The sequence below is a fragment of the Cryptomeria japonica genome, chromosome 2, assembly GCF_030272615.1.
Source record: "Cryptomeria japonica chromosome 2, Sugi_1.0, whole genome shotgun sequence".
NCBI classification, from domain to species: Eukaryota; Viridiplantae; Streptophyta; class Pinopsida; order Cupressales; family Cupressaceae; genus Cryptomeria; species Cryptomeria japonica.
In genome coordinates this window covers 138843361-138862142 of record NC_081406.1, presented here as the reverse complement: position 1 = coordinate 138862142, position 18782 = coordinate 138843361, and the positions used below count along the sequence as shown (strand labels likewise).

At 36.8% G+C, this 18782-nt stretch overlaps 1 protein-coding gene across 1 annotated transcript; it reads left to right on the top strand.

The window, feature by feature from the left end:
* Positions 1-13005: 13005 nt before the first annotated feature.
* On the top strand, positions 13006-17799 carry LOC131073228 (rhomboid-like protein 14, mitochondrial). Its single transcript, XM_058009618.2, has 2 exons — positions 13006-13701; positions 16549-17799. Exons 1-2 carry the CDS (start codon positions 13606-13608, stop codon positions 17467-17469), a joined length of 1017 nt encoding a protein of 338 aa, XP_057865601.1. The 5' UTR covers positions 13006-13605; the 3' UTR covers positions 17470-17799.
* The last annotated feature ends 983 nt before the right edge of the window (positions 17800-18782 follow it).

Below are 18782 nucleotides of genomic sequence, written 5' to 3'. Positions count from 1 at the left end.
TTGACTTGCAGTTCATAACTCACAAGTCAATTAAAGGGCAGGTCATCATTGATCAGTTGGTCAATGCTCCCTCAAGAAAGTATTTTCCCACCTTAGACCTCTTCCCTAATGAGGATTTTTTGATCATTGACCAGGACTCCGTGTGGGATATGTATTTTGATGGTTCAAGGTGTCAAACTGGCTCAGGCATAGGTGTAGTTTTTGTTTCACCTAAAGGAAAGATAATTCTTCTCTCTTTCCATTTAGAATTTCATTGTACCAATAATGTTGTTGAGTACGAGGCCCTAATTGTAGGACTTCATGTTGCGAATGCCATGGGTGTGTAGAATATCCACATCCATGGGGATTCTGAACCTATTGTGAACCAAGTGATAAGTGCCTATCATATTAAACAGTTGAATTTATCTCTGTACAAGGAATTAGCATTAACCATCCTGAAGAAATTCGTTACTTACATGATCAATAGCATCTCATGGAAGGAAAATCATCATGTGGATGCAATGGCGAGCGCAGCTTCTCTTGTAGGCCCAAACTTCGGTTAGGACAAATACTGCTTTGTGGTACAAGTCCTTCATTTTCTGGTCATATCTAATCAAACTCAATTTGATAGACTTATGTGTGCCCATGTCGATTCGGGGGAATGGTTCGCACACATCTTCAATTATCTAAAGACTAGGAGTTTTCTCGATGATGCCAGCAAGAGTTCATGTGTGCAGATTTGAAAGTTGGCCACTCAATATATTCTCTTATCTAACATACTTTATAAGAGATCATAACGGTCTTCTTTTGCACTGTTTAACAAAAGCCAAAATTATCTTTTCCCTTCAAGAAGCCCATTCAAGCTCTAGAGGTGGGCATTTTGGAGGAAAATCCCTGATACACAAATTGATCCACATGGGCTACTATTGGCAAACTTAGGAACAATATTCCTTTGCCTTTGTCAAAAAGTGCCCCCAATGTCAACAACATAGCAACTTGAATCAAGCTCCTACCTAGGAGCTTCGTAGTTAGGTGTCTCCATGGCCTTTTCAAACTTGGGGATTGGACATCATGTGAAAGATATCTCCCCCTTCGTTTAAGGGTCATGTCTTCATTACCACCACTACAGATTATTTCACGAAGTGGGTCGAGGCGGTGCTGCTACGGTCGACTACTGCTAATATGATTTGTGGCTTTATCATGGATAATATCATTTCTCGATTTGGCCTACTTGATACCCTTGTTTTTGATAACTGTATGCCTTTTAAGAACAAGGAGTTTAATTAGTTTCTTGACAAATTTCACATTCAACACTGCTTCTATACACCTTACTATCAACGATCTAATGGTCAAGCGGAAGCATCTAACAAGACTATTTAAGAGATCTTGGACAAGACCGTTACTGAACTTGGTAAAGATTGATATGTAAAGTTAGCATATGCATTATGGGCCTATCACACGAATGTTCGTACATCTACTAGAATGACACCCTACAACCTCGTGTATGGTTCTGACACTATTATGCATGTTGAATTGGAGATTCCCTCTTTAGAGGTCTCCTTAAAAGGGTTATTGATGATGATCCATATCGCACTCTTTGTTTAAATCAGCTTGAGTTGTTGGACGAGCGTTGTTTAAAGGCCCTTTAACATCTTCAAGCTTATAAAAAATATCTATCTAAGCAATATAACCAAAGTGTGTTACCCCAAACCTTTAAAATAGGTGACCTCGTTCTTTATGAGAACCAGAGAAATGTTAACACGCCACCTGACCAAAGAGAGAAATTTAGCCCGAATTGGTTTGGTCCTTATATTGTCACCTTTGTTTATGGTTCTAGTGCCTATGGTTTATCCTTTGTGGATGGCACTCCTCTCAAGGAACCTATTAATATTGCACACTTATGTAGATACTATGTGTAGAAAATGAGCAGTATGTGTCTTATGTGTGATACCTAGATGCCTATGGGGGTCACATCCTGACACATATCCTTCATGGACATGACATTCATTTATGTGTTATGAAGTAACTATGCATTGTTATATCCACGTGTGTGTGTGTGTGTGCGTGCATGTACATGTGTCATATCTCTATATAGATCATCATAAGATTTAATCATGCATATGAACATATGTAAATTAAATCATAATAAGCATATAAATCTAAATCATCCATCACATGAGAATATTAAATAACAACAACATCCATCCATAAGAGGACAAGTTTGAATCTCATATGTGTGTGTGTGTGTGTAATGTTTCATGTCAATGCACATGTATCACATCACTACAAAAACATGTGATGTTGTCATATATGTCTTTGATATACATCACTACATCCGTGTATATATATCAAAAAAAATGTTGTACGTGAAAAGAATCAAAAACTATCCCATGACTTCCCTAGTGGGTGAGTCCCTGAGGTTGTTGGCGCTGGAGGATCTTAGTCTTGGTGAGAAGGTTGTCTGACTGAGGTCAACTGCGGCCTCACGATAGTAGTGCTCTATGATTGCAAGCCCCTCAGCTCTCCTCAGCTTAGCAACAGTCTCCCGCTGTGTCATCAGCTCCTCTTATGCCACCATCTCTTGCTGGCATGATGCCTCGAGGTCTGTCATCAGTTGATGCACTTAGGGGTGGTCTAGGTGACCTGCAACACCCTATTGCATGACATCCACCTATCATTAGTGAGCTATGTGCGGTCTGTGGTCTAGAACCCCATGTCTCAATATGGCTTCCAAACCACATCTCCAATCCCCAGCTAGTTGATGTTGATCCTCCAATAAGTGAGGTCTCTAGTCCTCTATCCTCTACGTTGTAATGGGTATGCATGTGCTCATGGCATGTCCAAGAGAATAGGCATCGAGAATCCAATTGGCCACGTGCAAGTGATGTTCTCAAATACCCAGACCTACAGAAGGGTGCATGTTGTCAGGCTCTGGTACTCATGGTGTACGTACAGGGAGAGCTCATAGTATAGATGGGCCAACATGTTGTGACCCCATGCATACACTAGTTGTCTCTCCTCCATCTCTCGGATCAAAGGGACAAACCCTGTAGTCAGCTCTGAGCCATGATCATTTGTCAGTACATGCCATGCGATGGTCACAATCATGATGTGTCATACCAAGCGAATCAACACTCGTCCCTAGCCCAACGCTCGTAGGTTTACATGTCCTGTGGCATCTATCCTTTACCCCAAGGCCCACTCCTACTGTTTGACCAGCTCAGCTGCAAATAAGATCACTGGTGACACCTGCTCCCCCCGAATAGGAAGCCACAAAATGTGATAGACATCGATCAATGTAACGATCATCTCTCCCGTGGGTAGCTGGAAGGACATGGTGTCTGCATCCCACCTCTCCATCAATGCCTGTAGCATCGGGGCATGAATTAATTGAAACTCGGGCAAGGTAAACGTCCACCACAAACCTCTCTATGAAGAAGTCATATGTTGATAGCCGACAACTCCTCTGCCCGACTACGCAATGTTTGTAATAGGTTCCTTGATGTATTCTCCCACATCTCGGGCAATGTCTACACAGAAATAAGTTTGTCATTAGTTCTGATTCCACTTTTCCAACCGATGCCTACACGCCCAAAAGATGACATCGTGTCTTCTGGACAAAAGTGCCCTTTTAGGACGACAACGCGTCATCCGAACAAGAACGCCCATCAACGACAACGGTGCGCCTCCCGGATGACAGTGCATCCCATGGATGCCTATGCAATCGTCCTAGCTAAAATGCATAAAAAAACAATACAAAACATGTTTCGAGTCGTATCTGATCGGACTCATCGCCCTGCTCAATCGCGGTCCGCAACTCCTTGATCCTGCTCACCCTAGGCTCTCGTCTACATGGAATTTTCACTCAAACTCTATTCAAATCTCCACTTGAATGCCTGCAGTGAATAGTGCAAATGACCCTTTTGGCGGCCCACTTTTGAGTATATAGCCTAGTTTTTGCCTAAAATGGCTTGTGCCCATTTTTGAACAATTTTGGCTCATTTTCCTTCCTGTTTTCCCCACCTTACTGGGGCAAAACACGAGGGGGTGTATACTCACCTTCATCCAATTTTTTTTCCCTTCTATCCATACTAACGTCTCTTAAGCATTTTTCTCGCCGAAGTAGCTTCCTCTGTTTTTCATGCTAACAACTTTTCTAGTTTTGCAGTATGGAATTCGTCACATTAAATATTGGGTTTTCTCATGGATACTTGGGGGCATCACTTGTGATTGTCAACTCAAACTCTGCAGTTTCTTTAGTGTCCTTTTTGGCTAAGTATTTATTATATCTGCTACATTTATTGCACTACATGGGCTTAATGAACATATCTTTCCAAACTACTTTAGTGCAATCGATTCCTAGAGCCAATTAGTCCACTAAAGTGGGGGAAAAATGTAGTGTCCTAAATTGAACTCAGTGCATTTATGACGAATCTATGATCAAAATTATATTATTTTGGCACGTTGGGCTTGAAAGACAAATTTCCTCAAAATGCCTTCAAACCCCCTTTGGGCCTATTTTTGGATGGATGATAGCATGACATGGGGACGTCCGCACACCACGCTGACGTCCTGCAAAGCTGGCGGAATCTCAAATCTAGCAGAGACTCGAATATTGGTCGACATGTGTCCTTTGGCTCGTGTTTTCCCATAACAGCTCTTTGTGCCTCTTCCAAGTTTAAGAACCCTTCCTAGCTCATTTTGAAGGGTTCCCATCTTGGGTTCTTGGCTCTTGGCTCTTAGTACACTCTTGATATCATACTGTTATCTTCATGCTCTTGGACATACACTTTACCAATATTAGGCTATGACCATCTGGTGGTGGCTCTTACCAACAAACACTATCGTGGGCTTCATCACACTCATACCTTCAACAAGGAGAGGTTTGGCTTCATGCCTTGTCTTCTCTTTTATCTATTTTATTCACATGCGATGAGTCCTTTGCATTGTTGATTATATCTATCATCTAGGTGCATTCATTATTTCTCACATTTTTAATATTTCCAATATTTAATGCATGCAATAGGGGTTTGCTTCCATTAAGTGTAGCATAGTTTCTATTTGCATCTTTCCAATTTACCAAATTTTTAATTTATCTTTCCAATTTATCTATATGGCTATCTGTGGTGGTGGAAACACCTAAATGGGGGTCTGACTGAGGCAAGCCCCTAAACAACCCCAACAATTTTCTGCGTTCTAGTGGGTGCAGGTGAGACAAATTTCACACGCAGGGAACCACACATAGACCTGTTCCTAGAAATTTCTTTGTCTGCGGGCGTTATGGATGACAAACGTCGCACTGGTGTCCACACCCCACGCTAGTATCTGAAACCCGAGGGCTCCCCAACTGGAAGGTATAATATGCCTTTGATATTGTATCATTTTGTAAACTCATTTTTTGTGTACTTATTGCTTCTTCATTATAATTATGTTGTTTAGTTAGTTTAGGAATTTGGTATCCCCTGACTCACCTTAGCACCAATTCGAAGAGGTAGCAGTGGACTGATTTTCCTTCTAATATTCATCATCTTGGAGGGGGCAAGTTTCCTTCCCTTCAATAACCAATGCTCTAGTGAGTTGGGAAAGAAAGTGCTTGAGATGGAAATCTAACTATGCAAAACCATGAACATAAACTAAAAAGACTTAATAACTTGAGAAAAAATAGTAATAAAAATATTTAAACTATAAGAATAGAAAATATAAAATTCAAAGATTAGAATATGGGGTAGGTGAAGCCTCAACCTTAGACACCAGTGCACCATGAGAACCTATATGCATCACATTGTGTTTTGTTAGAAGAAAACCCCAAAGAAGCACCATAAAGCTACTAGAATGTTGTCCTTCACTCACTGAACCTATTCACCACCTACACACATGGAGATGGGAAAAATGTTGGGGCTATGTAGGGGTTTTCCCATCAAACCCCCATTTTGATGTTTCCACCTCCACAAACACCCAAATATGATTGTTAAAAGATATGTAATAGAAAAAATCCCCACTATTAGGAAAACCCCTATTATTAGAAATTAAAGATACTAGACAAGATATAATAGACATAATAAATAAATAAGATCCAAGATGTGATTGGCAAGGTCAAAGACAAATTTGCAAGAGGGTGTTACCAACAGCCGAAGCTCCCCTCTTAAGATGAGTAGATGCCATTGATAGCCGAGAGGAGTCTTGGCTACTTGTGTGAGACTCACTAGCTTGGAGAGATTTCAACAAAGATTCATTTCTAGATTAGAGGAAGAGATGGAGAGTATTCAGAGTGATCAAATGAGAAAGAATGAGAGTTTTTTCTGGTTGGAATGGGTGGGATTAGCTTTTACATATGCATTTGCATGATAGGACACACATCAAAGAATTTATACTATGAAATATGCTCATGTGAATCTCAAAATCTTTTGGGACATTTATACACCATGCAGATGTATGCACACCATGTTGTTGTCTAACTGATTTCATCCCAAATTCAAACCATAGGCTATTAAAACTATGACTTTTCCATTCATGAAGTGTGAATCATAAAATCCCAATCATTAATTTTATCATAAATGCACCAGGTGCAATACATAAGTATGAAATTGACATAGGGTACAATTTGCAAAACTAAAATACCAAGATAAGATAATATAAGATATCATGACAGCTAATACTTCTATAAATATTATTTGGACCTAAGTAAAGTTAATGTTTGAATAGTACCTAGTAGAGAACTAAATAGGTTTAAATACTTTATTCACACTAACACCCCCCTTAAATGCAACTTGAGTAGGATATTATTATATAAATGATCTAAAGATGACAATCATGATTATGACTCCTAGGTATAAGACCATGTTAGTTACCCATTTACAATGCAATATATCATAAACAAAGAAAATGAGAACACCAGTTGGGACAAAAATCCTCTCAAAATGAGAGAAAATATATAAACATAAACAAGTGATGAAAGAGTCCAATGAATAGAGGACTGAATGATACCCCAAAGGACTACATCTATCACAAACATACAATAAATTGTCCCTCCATAGGAAGGAAAGATTATCTGTCTATCCCCCATCACTGTGTGTAATGTTCTACAAAATTGGTGAATGCTTGAAGATAAAATATGATTCAATGTCCACAAATAATATTCATCTCTTTGGAAAGAAATGATAGCAATTACAAATGCAAAAATGCTTCCTAATTTGAATAGGAGTTAGAAGGAATAAGAATCCATATGTATAAATATTGTGTCTTTAGAATCTTCTCATGTGTTTCCAAGTTCTTGGAAGATGATGATTTCATAATAGAAATAGGTACAATGCCTAGTCAAAATAGAAGGTAACAAACTAGTATCAAGTGATAATTGATGTTGAAATAGATCCAAAGAAAAATTTGACGTGACAAAATTTGTGCCTTAACTATCATCAAATAGGAGAGATATCCCCTCAAATTGGTACTCCAAATCTAAAATGTGAGACTCACAAATAAATATAAAATGTTTGTTAAATAATCATCCCATAAAAATGAATCTGAAAGAAAATGACCTACTTACTACAAAGAATCATTGGAAGCTCTAAATGGATCAACAATACAAGATGGATGTTTTATTTCAATTGGAGAAGTGGGAGCTACAAGAGAGGTATCTTGATCAACAAGATGCTCAAGTGTTGCATCATAGTCAAAATCCTCTAAGGTATCATCATCAAAGTATATATTATCAACATCATCAATTTGAATGAGGAAAATTTATGCAAGATCATCTAGGAATGGAGGATTGTGTGGATCTCCATAGATCTCCCAAATCTTGGTCTAAACTAAGTATGGAAACCTAAAACCTGAGATAAGATTGAAAATCTCCTAAAAGATGCTTGTGCTTATTATTATACCAATCATTACTATTATATGATCATTTTTATTATCCCAAACTAATTTCTTCCATTTTATCTTTAGTTTAGGGATGAATCCATAAAGATGAGGCAAAATATTAAGCCACTTGCAATGTGTCAAGATGCCTTTTTTCCAAGACTCATAATTGTCCTTGATCATAATGACATCAAAAGGACGAGCTGCATAACCCAAATTATAATAATGATGCACTCCTTAAATGATAAAATCAAAGATCAAAACTTAAACACTGACTAAAATGAAGTGATTTGATCAAAACAACACCTTCCCAAGTACCAAAATGTCCAAATAATCCTCCAAAATGCAAATATAAAAATAAATAAATAAAATATACTTGGGGTTGGATCTATAAAAGTGCATAGATGGCTTGAAAGATCTCCTCAATACCTTTCAATGCCAAAAGAATTGTGGAAATCAAAGATCACAACAAAAAGTTATGAGCTCAAGAGCCAAAAAGTAAGCTCTAACTTCAAACTATGATAACTCTTACCAATAGAAATATCTCATAATGAAACTTGCACCACTAAAAAGTTCACAAAACCTTCTTTCCAACAATATCTTGTTGATGTAAATATGACTTATGGATCAAAAGCTATGACTTTTTTTTTTAAAGGGTTGAGTTTAGCTTGCAATGACAATCTTCTTGGTAAAATGATTTTTTTCAAAAAATCAAATTCATCCAAAGTTTTATATAAAAATATGACGATTTGGGGCTTTAGAATGCAATGGAAACATCCATTTGGTTTGAAAATGCTCCAATTAAAAGTTGTTCACCATATATGAGCTTCAAACCCCAATTTGCAACTATAATATACAATGGCAAGATTGAGTAGAAATAAAAAGTTAGACATAACCTACTTAAAATACTCTAAACTTAATGGTGAGAATAGATTTGCATCGGCATGCTCCAAAATGAACCTACAATACAAAGACAAAAAAACCCCAATGGTGAGGTCTAATCTGCACCAATGTGCACCCAACAAAAGCTCAAGCTTTATTAACTCCCATATTTGAGGAGGATCTTGCATATTTAAAGCTTTGATACCATGTTAGAGTCATCAATGGACTCAATCCTCTAGTATCACATGCAAAACCAAAATTATTCCTTCCACAAGAGAGTAACAAGAGAAAAATAATGCCTAATTATGGGCACAATGGACTAGGAATTTTAAGAACAAAGTTTCAATAAATTTTATCATAAGCCTTGTCAAAACCAAATTTGATCAAAATAGCATCTTGACCCATTTGCTGGGCCCATTCACAAGTTTCCCATGCCAACATAAGATTGTCAAGAATAAATTTGCCAATAATAAATCCCCTTTTTTTAGTTTTAATAATTCCTTGCACCATACATTTAATCCTAATAGTCAAGGATTTTGCAATAATTTTATAAAAGGTATTAAGTAGCATGATAGGGTGTCAACTAGAGATAGTGTCTTATTTTTTCCTTTAGGAAGGAATTTGATTGTGCCACCATTAGTGCTCAATCCCAAATATCCTTTCTCTTTCTTAAAGGACTCCAAGTATAAGTAATAAAAGCCTTCCTTGATGTAATGTCACATAGCCTGGTAGAATTCCATAGGAAGCTCATCACTATCAAAGATTTTATAAGTGGTGATGGAAAAAAGATCATTATCTAGCTCCTCCAAAGAAAGGGTTCTACCTAAGTATCAACTATATTTATAATTTTATATGTGAGGACTACATATTTTGATAATGTACTTAAGATTTTGTTGAATATCTTTATGTTGGTCATCTTTGAAAAGATATTCATAAAATAACTTAAGAACATTACATATATTAGAAGGATTAGACTGAAAAACATAGCATTCATCCCTTATAGCATCGACCCTCTCCTTTTTATGTTTATAATTGAGATAATTAAAAAGATATTTAGTGCCCTTATTTTCTTCTTTTATTCAATGTAGTCTAGATCTAAATTTAGCCCCTTGTCCCCTGTAATTATCAATTGTACATAGTTTATCTTTTGTAGCATCAATGTAAGTTTGAATTTTAATATTTTTAGGAACACCATTAAGACGTTTTCTAGCATGAGCAAGTTTTCCTTGGAGATATTTTTTCTTACGTTTACATTGTCAAGTCATACATTTGTCAAATGGGCATAGGAAGTTAGTCCATTAAGTAATGGTTGTACACCACCATTCAATTCAAGACTCCTCATCATCTGATTTGGGTAAAGAATTCCAAATCACCTCAAGGGTAGCTAAACAAACAAGATTTTTTAAATGAGAAACATTAAGTTTGAATAACAAAGTTGTCAATATTTAAGTTGACATAAACTTATGTTGCAAACAATAGGACAATGATCCAAAAGTGTAGTAGATATGTCCCCTTGAATACATGAACCAAATAGATCATGGACCAACAGAAAAAAGGAGATGTGTAAAATTATCTAGCCTACTCAATTTCTTATCAATTCTCATTTTACAATTGGACCTAGTAAACCAATTGTTAGAATGGCTGGTGAATTTATCATGAATATGATCAATCAAACCCAAAGAATTTCGACAAATCAAATAGATATCAAATTATTTTCACTTGTTATTTGGTTTTTTGGACAAATTGTGCTCTTGAGGATGTTTTAACATATAAAAAGTCTCCCCCTAAGATCCAATTCACATTGGGTAAATTTTTAGACACCCAATTCCATATTTCAATTCAATCTTTAGCCAATTGGGATCATAAATAGAACACCATCTTATGGGTTGTCCATTGATAATGGTGAGGACCCAAACACAACTATGAGAAGGGTCCTCATCCTTGTTAATGATATATTTTGAAACCTACAACACAATTCAAATTACAACACCACCTCTACCATCAATATGAGACATATGCAAAAAAGTGTCATCTTTCCAAATGTTGAATAAAGATGCCTCAAGTCTAATGCTAGTGAATTTAACTTCTTAGAGAAATAACAAATCTGGTTTCCTTTCATAATAGAATCTTTTTACTTTATGTTTATGATGAGGAAGTAAAATACATCTTACATTCCAAGAGAAGATTCTAAAATTCGTGATGAGGATGAGAAGAATTATCATCTCGATTTAGCATGTGGTATTAAAGGGTGGAGAAAGGGGATCTAGATCTATGATGAGAGTGAGTTGTGGAATCATGAGCATGTGGTTAAGGAGAAGAATGGTGAGGGGTGTAGAAGGAATCATAAGGGGATTTAGGAGAGGAAGGAGAAGGTGAAAGAGAATGTTCCTAGGATGAAGAAAGAGGGATAGAAAGAGGGGAAGGGACACATGGCTCTTTCTTAGATTTCAAGCCACTTTCCACATCATTAAAAAAAGGAATAGACCCAACATAGGTAGTAAGACTATCAGAGGTGGAAGAAGGAAGATGAGTATGATTAGTAATAGGTGAAGAATGAGGAGAGGATTGAGTAGGATATAAGACTTGACTAGGGTCCATGTTGTATGTCCACTAGATGGAGAAGAGATCAAGGGTCATTGAGATGATTTGTTATTCCTAATAGTATACGCATGAATCAAATGACCTTCTTTTTGGCAATAAAAGCATGCATTTGGATTGCTCAAATATTCTAGAGATTAATCTAGTTCAAAACTTGTCCAATAAGTCTAATAGTGTTTGACAATGGTATATATTCAAGTCTACTTCTACACAAGCCCTTAGGTGAACCCTTAAACTAAACAAATTGTTAAAATTGAGCTTACATCAAATTACTCTACCCAACTAAGAAACAATGTCCTTTAAAAATGGCCTAAGAGCCAAAATAAGGAAAGGAAGCTCAACCCACATAGGGTAATGCAAGCAAGATAGTCCTTCAAGATGGAAGTTGAAATTCCAAGATTGCAAGTAATAAATTTTCCCACAAATGACCCAAGTATTATGTTGTAAAACAACTTGAGCATGGTCTGTTGACTTAAACATACAAGAAACATACCTCTTTCTAAGGCCTCTTAAGGCTTCAAATACCCATTCCCATTTTTTTCTAGTTTAGTCGAGCCCATTTATAAAATTCTACTTCGAAGGGGATGCCTCTTAGAAAAAACAAAATAACAATTGTATTTGGACATTCTGAAATAGAATCAATAACATCATCAAGGAGTTGTATTTCTAATGTTTTACCTACTTGAGAGTGTGAGTAATCTTTTGGCATTAGTTCATCCAATTCATCACCCATATTGGTTATATTTTTCTCTATAGCCGCATCTTCAAAACCCCCTAACTTGGTTGCTCAATGAATATTCGTCAAACTCCCTGATTTCTTCTCTTGCAGGATAATCGACACATGCCGATGGAACCTAGATATGGCTTTCCTATAGACATTAGGGTTTTTCAACTTTTCCACCAAATGATTAATCCATTTTGCATTGTCCTCTCATATTTATTTTTTGTCACAATCCATGTCTTTTGCATGTGATTACTAAAACAATGGATGCTAGGGTTTCCTCAGCTCATTAGTTAACACTCTTACCTTGGTCACCTCCTTGCAAACGTATTGTACTCCCACTTGCCTTATATTTTATATAATGAGCAATCCAATCATTTGTTTTACTAGAATATCTAATTAATTGTCCACAATATTCAAAATGCATCTACACTAAACCCACCATAAATGAAACCAAACAAAAGCTAAACTCCATACTATCATACCTATACCATCAAATATATTTTTAAATAAAATTGATCCATATCTTTAAAAAAAAGTTATCTTATGTACTTAAACAAACCTGAAAAAAAAATCATTTCTAGTTTCTTAACATATGACAAAGGAAGCCTCTGTTTCCACCTTAAAAAGTCCTCACCACCCACCATGTTAGGAATTTCCAAGGTTCATCTTTATTTGGCAACTTGTCCTTCACCATCCGGCAAACTCAATCACTAAAAACATTGGAAAAAATACAAAAGTTATATATGTTCTAAATTTGACGGTCGACCGTGTCCGTCGTGGAACATGTTTGCACTTGCAATTCGCTTTTCCCTGTCCTAATCAGCAATCACGCAGTGCCACCTGGCACTGACCACTCAGTAAAAAATTCTACATCTGTCGTTTCTGCGAGTAGTTGTTCAATCTCGGACTGTCTGAACGTTGTTGTTTGCTAATTACCCACACACGCACTGGACGCGCAATACATGGGACTTGACTGCTCCATTTCCAACCAAATCCAAATATGAAAAAGCTTAACCTGAATGATACTTAAAAAAGCTAAAAACTGCCCCCTCTGCGCCATAATTCCCTTTCATCTAATTTAAAATTCATGTCATCGACCAGGAGTGACGTATTGGATGTTTCGCAGGAAAACCACCTAAGAAAAATGGATGTGATGTTGGGAGAAACAGAACCTACAGTGGTTTTAAGGAGGCCTATATATGTTGTTGAGGAATACCAATGAAGGAAATTAAGACAAGTTTACAGAAAAAAAATGTTTGGTTTGTTGGAGAGATGAATCTTTAAGAGTATTGGATGTTTCGCAGGAAAACCACCTAAGAAAAATGGATGTGATGTTGGGAGAAACAGAACCTCCAGTGGTTTTAAGGAGGCCTATATATGTTGTTGAGGAATACCAATGAAGGAAATTAAGACAAGTTTACAGAAAAAAAATGTTTGGTTTGTTGGAGAGATGAATCTTTAAGAGTAGTTGGGTAGTCTGGCATTTCGAACTTGAGGTGGTATTTTAAGGTGGGTTGAAGAGAGGGAGCATAAAGAGCCAATTGTGTTGGGGAATTTGAGTGAGCGACGAGATGGACATGCCTATTACTGTTTCTCTGGCTGCATTGATGGTTGTCATATGCTGCGTGTTTCCCCAATTTGCTGAGGATACCTGCACAGATACTAAGGTAAATGCCATCATCCCATTTCTTTGGCTTGCATTTTTTAGGAACTGTGGGTTGTAAGAATGAAAAGGGCTTTGGTCAGTTAGTTCTCACTGAAAATTTTGGTAGTTGTTTGCTTCACTATTCTCTTGCCTCCAATTTTTTTGGGTTTCCTACAGTAACCTGCTCCCCTGGTTCACAACTATGGCTCTTTAATAGTAATACCCATATTATTTGCTTCTTGAGATTTCTAGATTAAACTGTAAATAATTATTTTTGTATCAACGTTTCATGATCTATCATCAAGATTAAAGACAGCTGAAGTAGTAAGCATCATCATAATAGTAAGATGATGCTTCAGCTGCTCTTTACTGCTCTTTCACCCTGATGATCATCATCATCTGACTACTTCAGCTGTTCTTTACTGCTGTTTCTTCCTGATGATGGATCATGGAGTGTCACATTGATGCAAAAAATAATTATTCACAATTGAATCCAGAAATCTCAAGCAGCAAATATCATGGACTGTGGAAATTTGATGAATTTAACCCATATTATGTATTCTACTGTATGCCTGTACTGAATCAGGATTGATTTATTCTTTTTACAAGATTTCACTGTGGTTTTGACTCCCTGCTGAAATTGTCAGCTTAACAGCTTGAGCAGCTCGTAGATTGTGAGCTGATCCTTGACTCAATCCTTGTCTCCTCAGTATTTCCAATAACTTTTCCTCTAAAAGCATTATCCTAATCTCCAGGGAACCTGCTTGGCTTAGTAAAATCTTAACATAGGGAGAAACTTGGTGGATTTGAGAGTCGCAACACTAACAGATCTCATATAATGAGGGCCAACCTCCTGTACTAATGAAAGGACTCTTATGGAAATTCTATCAGCTTTCTAATCTGGCATCAAGAGGACTTAATTTTAGGGCAATTTGGTTGCATTTGATCCATCAGGAAAGCTAGATATCAGAAGATATCTTTTGACAATCTATAAATCCTCCGAGTACAGGGTCTGCCAAAATAATGACGTCCTTTCACAGGGGTTTCTCCTTCCACATTGAGGAACAACTGATCGGAAATGTGTGAACTTAAAAAGATCATTTCAAAAAACCATTTTTTTGTAAGAGGATCTCTAGTTCCCTTCTAGTTTTGGGGTCTAGCTTAAAAACCTTTTGTTCAAAGTTCAAACTGACGACCTGTTTTCTTAAGATATAAACATAGTGGCTTTTCAGGTATAGGGAAAGAAACTCCTTTCCTAAGAAATTCTTTTGGTCTTTGTCAATTTAAGGAAAAACATTGTATTTCCAAGCCCGGTTTTCATAGGAAATAGAAGGTGGACAACAAATAAAAAAAAATATGTGAGACTCAGAATGTTGTAATTCAAACTTCCTGCTAGTGCTGAATATGAACCACTTACAGTTTTAGAAAAATAGAAAATTCTAGAGGCGGATAAAGTTTCCTAGGTTTTTTTTACTAATTAGATTGGTGACCTCAAAATCAGTATTGCACAGGGTTTGACCTGCTTATTGGTCACAGAATTACAGTCAAATTTCTATTCTAGTGATTGAATGTGCACGGGGATTCCTAAAATTGAAGGAGATTTGGTGTATGTTTGCAGCATTGATCAGAACTATTTCCAGGTTATCTAGATTCTAGAGCAAGATGATTTTGGAACACTACCATATCACACATGCCATGCTTTTTCAAAAGAGTTTAGACTAGAACAAGCAAACAAACTCAAACTGTTTTCTTTGTTTCAGAGTAATTTTCTGTTTGCACTATTTTTGAAGACTTGCAGAGATAGCCCTTAGGGAAGTTTACATAAAATGTGTTGCTTCTTTAAGATGAACATAGTCTAGTCTTTTTAATTTTTACTAAAAGCTAATGAGGCTTAGCTTTAGTTGCTCTATACTTTGCGTTAGAAAAATTCTCAACACTCACAAAAAGAATCCAACATATAGGGAACTGAAAAATGGAGGAAATTATGGCATGTTTATGATTGTGAGTCTGAACTGCTCAACACACAAAGTTTTCCCAGCTATTCTTGGATCTATTTTTTGATAGTTAGAAGAAGCTTTTAAGAGCAGGATTTCCTAAACATTGGTTAGAATCAAGGAGGATGTGGAGTAAATAACTTATTGTTTGCCCTCATCTGTACAAGGTATGAATTTTGTGACCATTCTGACTATTAGTGTTGAGTTACAGCTCCATTGAACCAGCTAGGACTTGAATCTAGGACCTTACATTTGCTGCTGGAGTGCTCTACCAACTGAGCTTTTGACCCCTCTTGGCCAGCTCATTGTTGATCTGAGTGTGGATTATTTCTAACAGAGTATGTGAAACCGTGCATGTAACAAACCACAGTCTATTTCTCATTGTTTTAACTGTATCAGTGATATGTTATGCAAGAATAGTTAAAACCATGTTCTTCAAAAAAAATTATATCTAGAAATCACTGTTTCCTTAAATAGGATCAATACCAACCAGTAATATGAATGAAATCAAAAGAAACGAGGGCTAAAGGTCAGAAATTACATGTAAATTATGGGATGGGTATTCCTAGGGCAATCAAGGGAGAGAATGGTAAGGGTGGAAACTAATATCTGGAAGCAAGACATGCGCATTAAAGATGTCTCTCTTGAATTGAGTTTCAAGCTGTCATTACATTTTGTAGAGTTCAGAAGAAGAAGTGATCACCATAATTGATCTTCTAGAAAGGTTATAGAATCTTGGTAAGTTACTTGAACTATAAAGTCTATTAAATGACATTGTTCTGCAAAACTTTTGTTTCATTTTGACTATCAACACAGATTTAAGTTGGTATATTGCCTTTCATTTTCTGCTAACTGTATTTGTATTTAAACTGCAGAAATTTGATCTCAACGGATGGTTCATGCCCATATTCCATCGTGTAAGTAAGGGGCAACTTGCATATCAGATCGCTTCCCTGCTATGGAAGGGTACACTTTTAGAGGAACTCATGGGCAGCAGAAGGTTTGCCTCAATGATTCTTAAACTGTTCCTTACCAGGGAGGTGATCGTACTAATAGCAGCACAAGGTTGGCAATTTTGGGATTTAGCAAATATATATTCTTCAATTTATCATGGTCAGTTATGGAGAATATTTTTTGGAATGTATGGATTCCTTCTACCTGCTTATCCAAGCAGGAATGCATTGATCATATCAACAATATTTGCAGCTGAGTTGGCATTTGTTCATCTCTTGTTTCCTACAATACCTTTGTCTGTTCCTGTTTGTGATACTCTTGTAGGCTTTCTCTGGTCATATGCACCTCAATATGTAATCAGACGTAGGAAAATGTTCCTAATGATAGAGACAAACGAGAGATCTGCCACCGGAGGACTGGTTTGGATTTGTCATTCTTGCAGATCTGAGAATGGGGTGTTTCTTGATGTTTGTGAGAGTTGTGGGACACCTCATGGTAATTTTGCATATGATAATTCTGTCATGGATGGCTCCCAAAGCTCTTTGATTAATGGTACACCTAATCGGGAGCTTAGAACAGACTTGGTTTGGATCTGCACGTCTTGCACGCTTGAGAATGGAGTATTTGTTGATGTTTGTGACAACTGCAAAACACCTAATGGGGTTATTGGATATAATGATCCTGTCATGGAGAACTTACAAAGCCCTTTGATAAGCAGGAGGCCAAATCCTGAGATTGACAGCACCAGCTTGGTTTGGAACTGTGAGTCTTGCAGTTCTGATAATGGAGTGTTTTTCAATGCTTGTGAAAACTGTCAGACCCCACGCCCAACAACAGAGTAGAACAAGATGCCAAGATGCCAACGGTCATTGTAGCTCTTTCAACATCAAGGAATGCCAATGTTTTGAACATCCAAAGCCATCTAGTTAATGTTAGATTAACATTTGGAAGGAATCTGTTGAACGAAGTCAATGCATGCACTGGGGATGCTTCTTCAGAATAGTAGATTTCAAATGTCCCAAGTTGATATTTATCCTCTGAAATTGTAGAATTTAACTTGTAGTTCCCCAAATTTTCAAATTAGGGATTAATAAAAAATTTCTTGATTAGCATACTCAGAAGCTTGAATGAAGTCCTCATACCAGAATTTGGGACAGAATATTTTATTTGTATACTTGTTATTGTTGGGATGATTTTGTTTGTATATGTATGAGCGTTATTGAAGCAACAACAGTCACAGACAAGGATATATTTGATTATGTTTAACATCTATTGTTGTAAGATTTATCGAGATGGTGTCAACAAGGAATGATGGATGTACAAGTAAAGTAGAATAGCTTAACCCATTACCTAGTTGTAATTGCCGAAAGCTCAAAACACTGTACACACCAATATAAGACTTAACACAAAAATTGCACAGATGTTCCCAATTCTTGCAAAAGACAGAATTTGTTTTAAAAAAATATTTCTTGAATACCAAGAGATGTGTTCTTTTCTACAGTAAGTTAAATTATGATATTTCTATGAGGATTCAATTGTGTAGTTTCGAGTCAAATTCAATGATCCATATTTCATGAGTGGTGGTTCCAAGAACCCATCTCTCATGAAAATGAATGACACAGTTAGCACTTAACATTCATGAATCGTTTATATGCTATTTTTTTAGGTTAATTCAGACCAATCAAATTAATTACATCCATTTTTCACTTGGATAGGTCGAGTTTGCGATTTGGAGGGATGGGCCATAAGTCCTGGGAGTGTAAGCATTTTGTAAATTTGATTTAATCATGAACACAAAACTAACCAGGGGTGTTAACAATTTGACAATTGAAGAAGTCTGGAGCAGATGTACACAATTTTTCACATCGGTTTCTTCTGATCTGATGTTAGGGCCTGCCCCTATGTTCAAGAGTAAAACAAGAGAAGGAAAACAGAGCCCAAAGACACAGATACATTTTTTGTTGGTTACAGTGTGGGTTCTTAAACATCCTACTTGTGCGATCTAACTTCTGCAGAGCTCATCAATTGGAAGAAAGTAGCTTTCAAAGGAAATCTAGTTCCATTACTTTACTTTCTTGTCCTCCCCAAGGTCTGATGTTTTTCAGATAAGATGGAGGGCCATAGGTGCTACGTTCATGATAAGAGGGGGCAAATC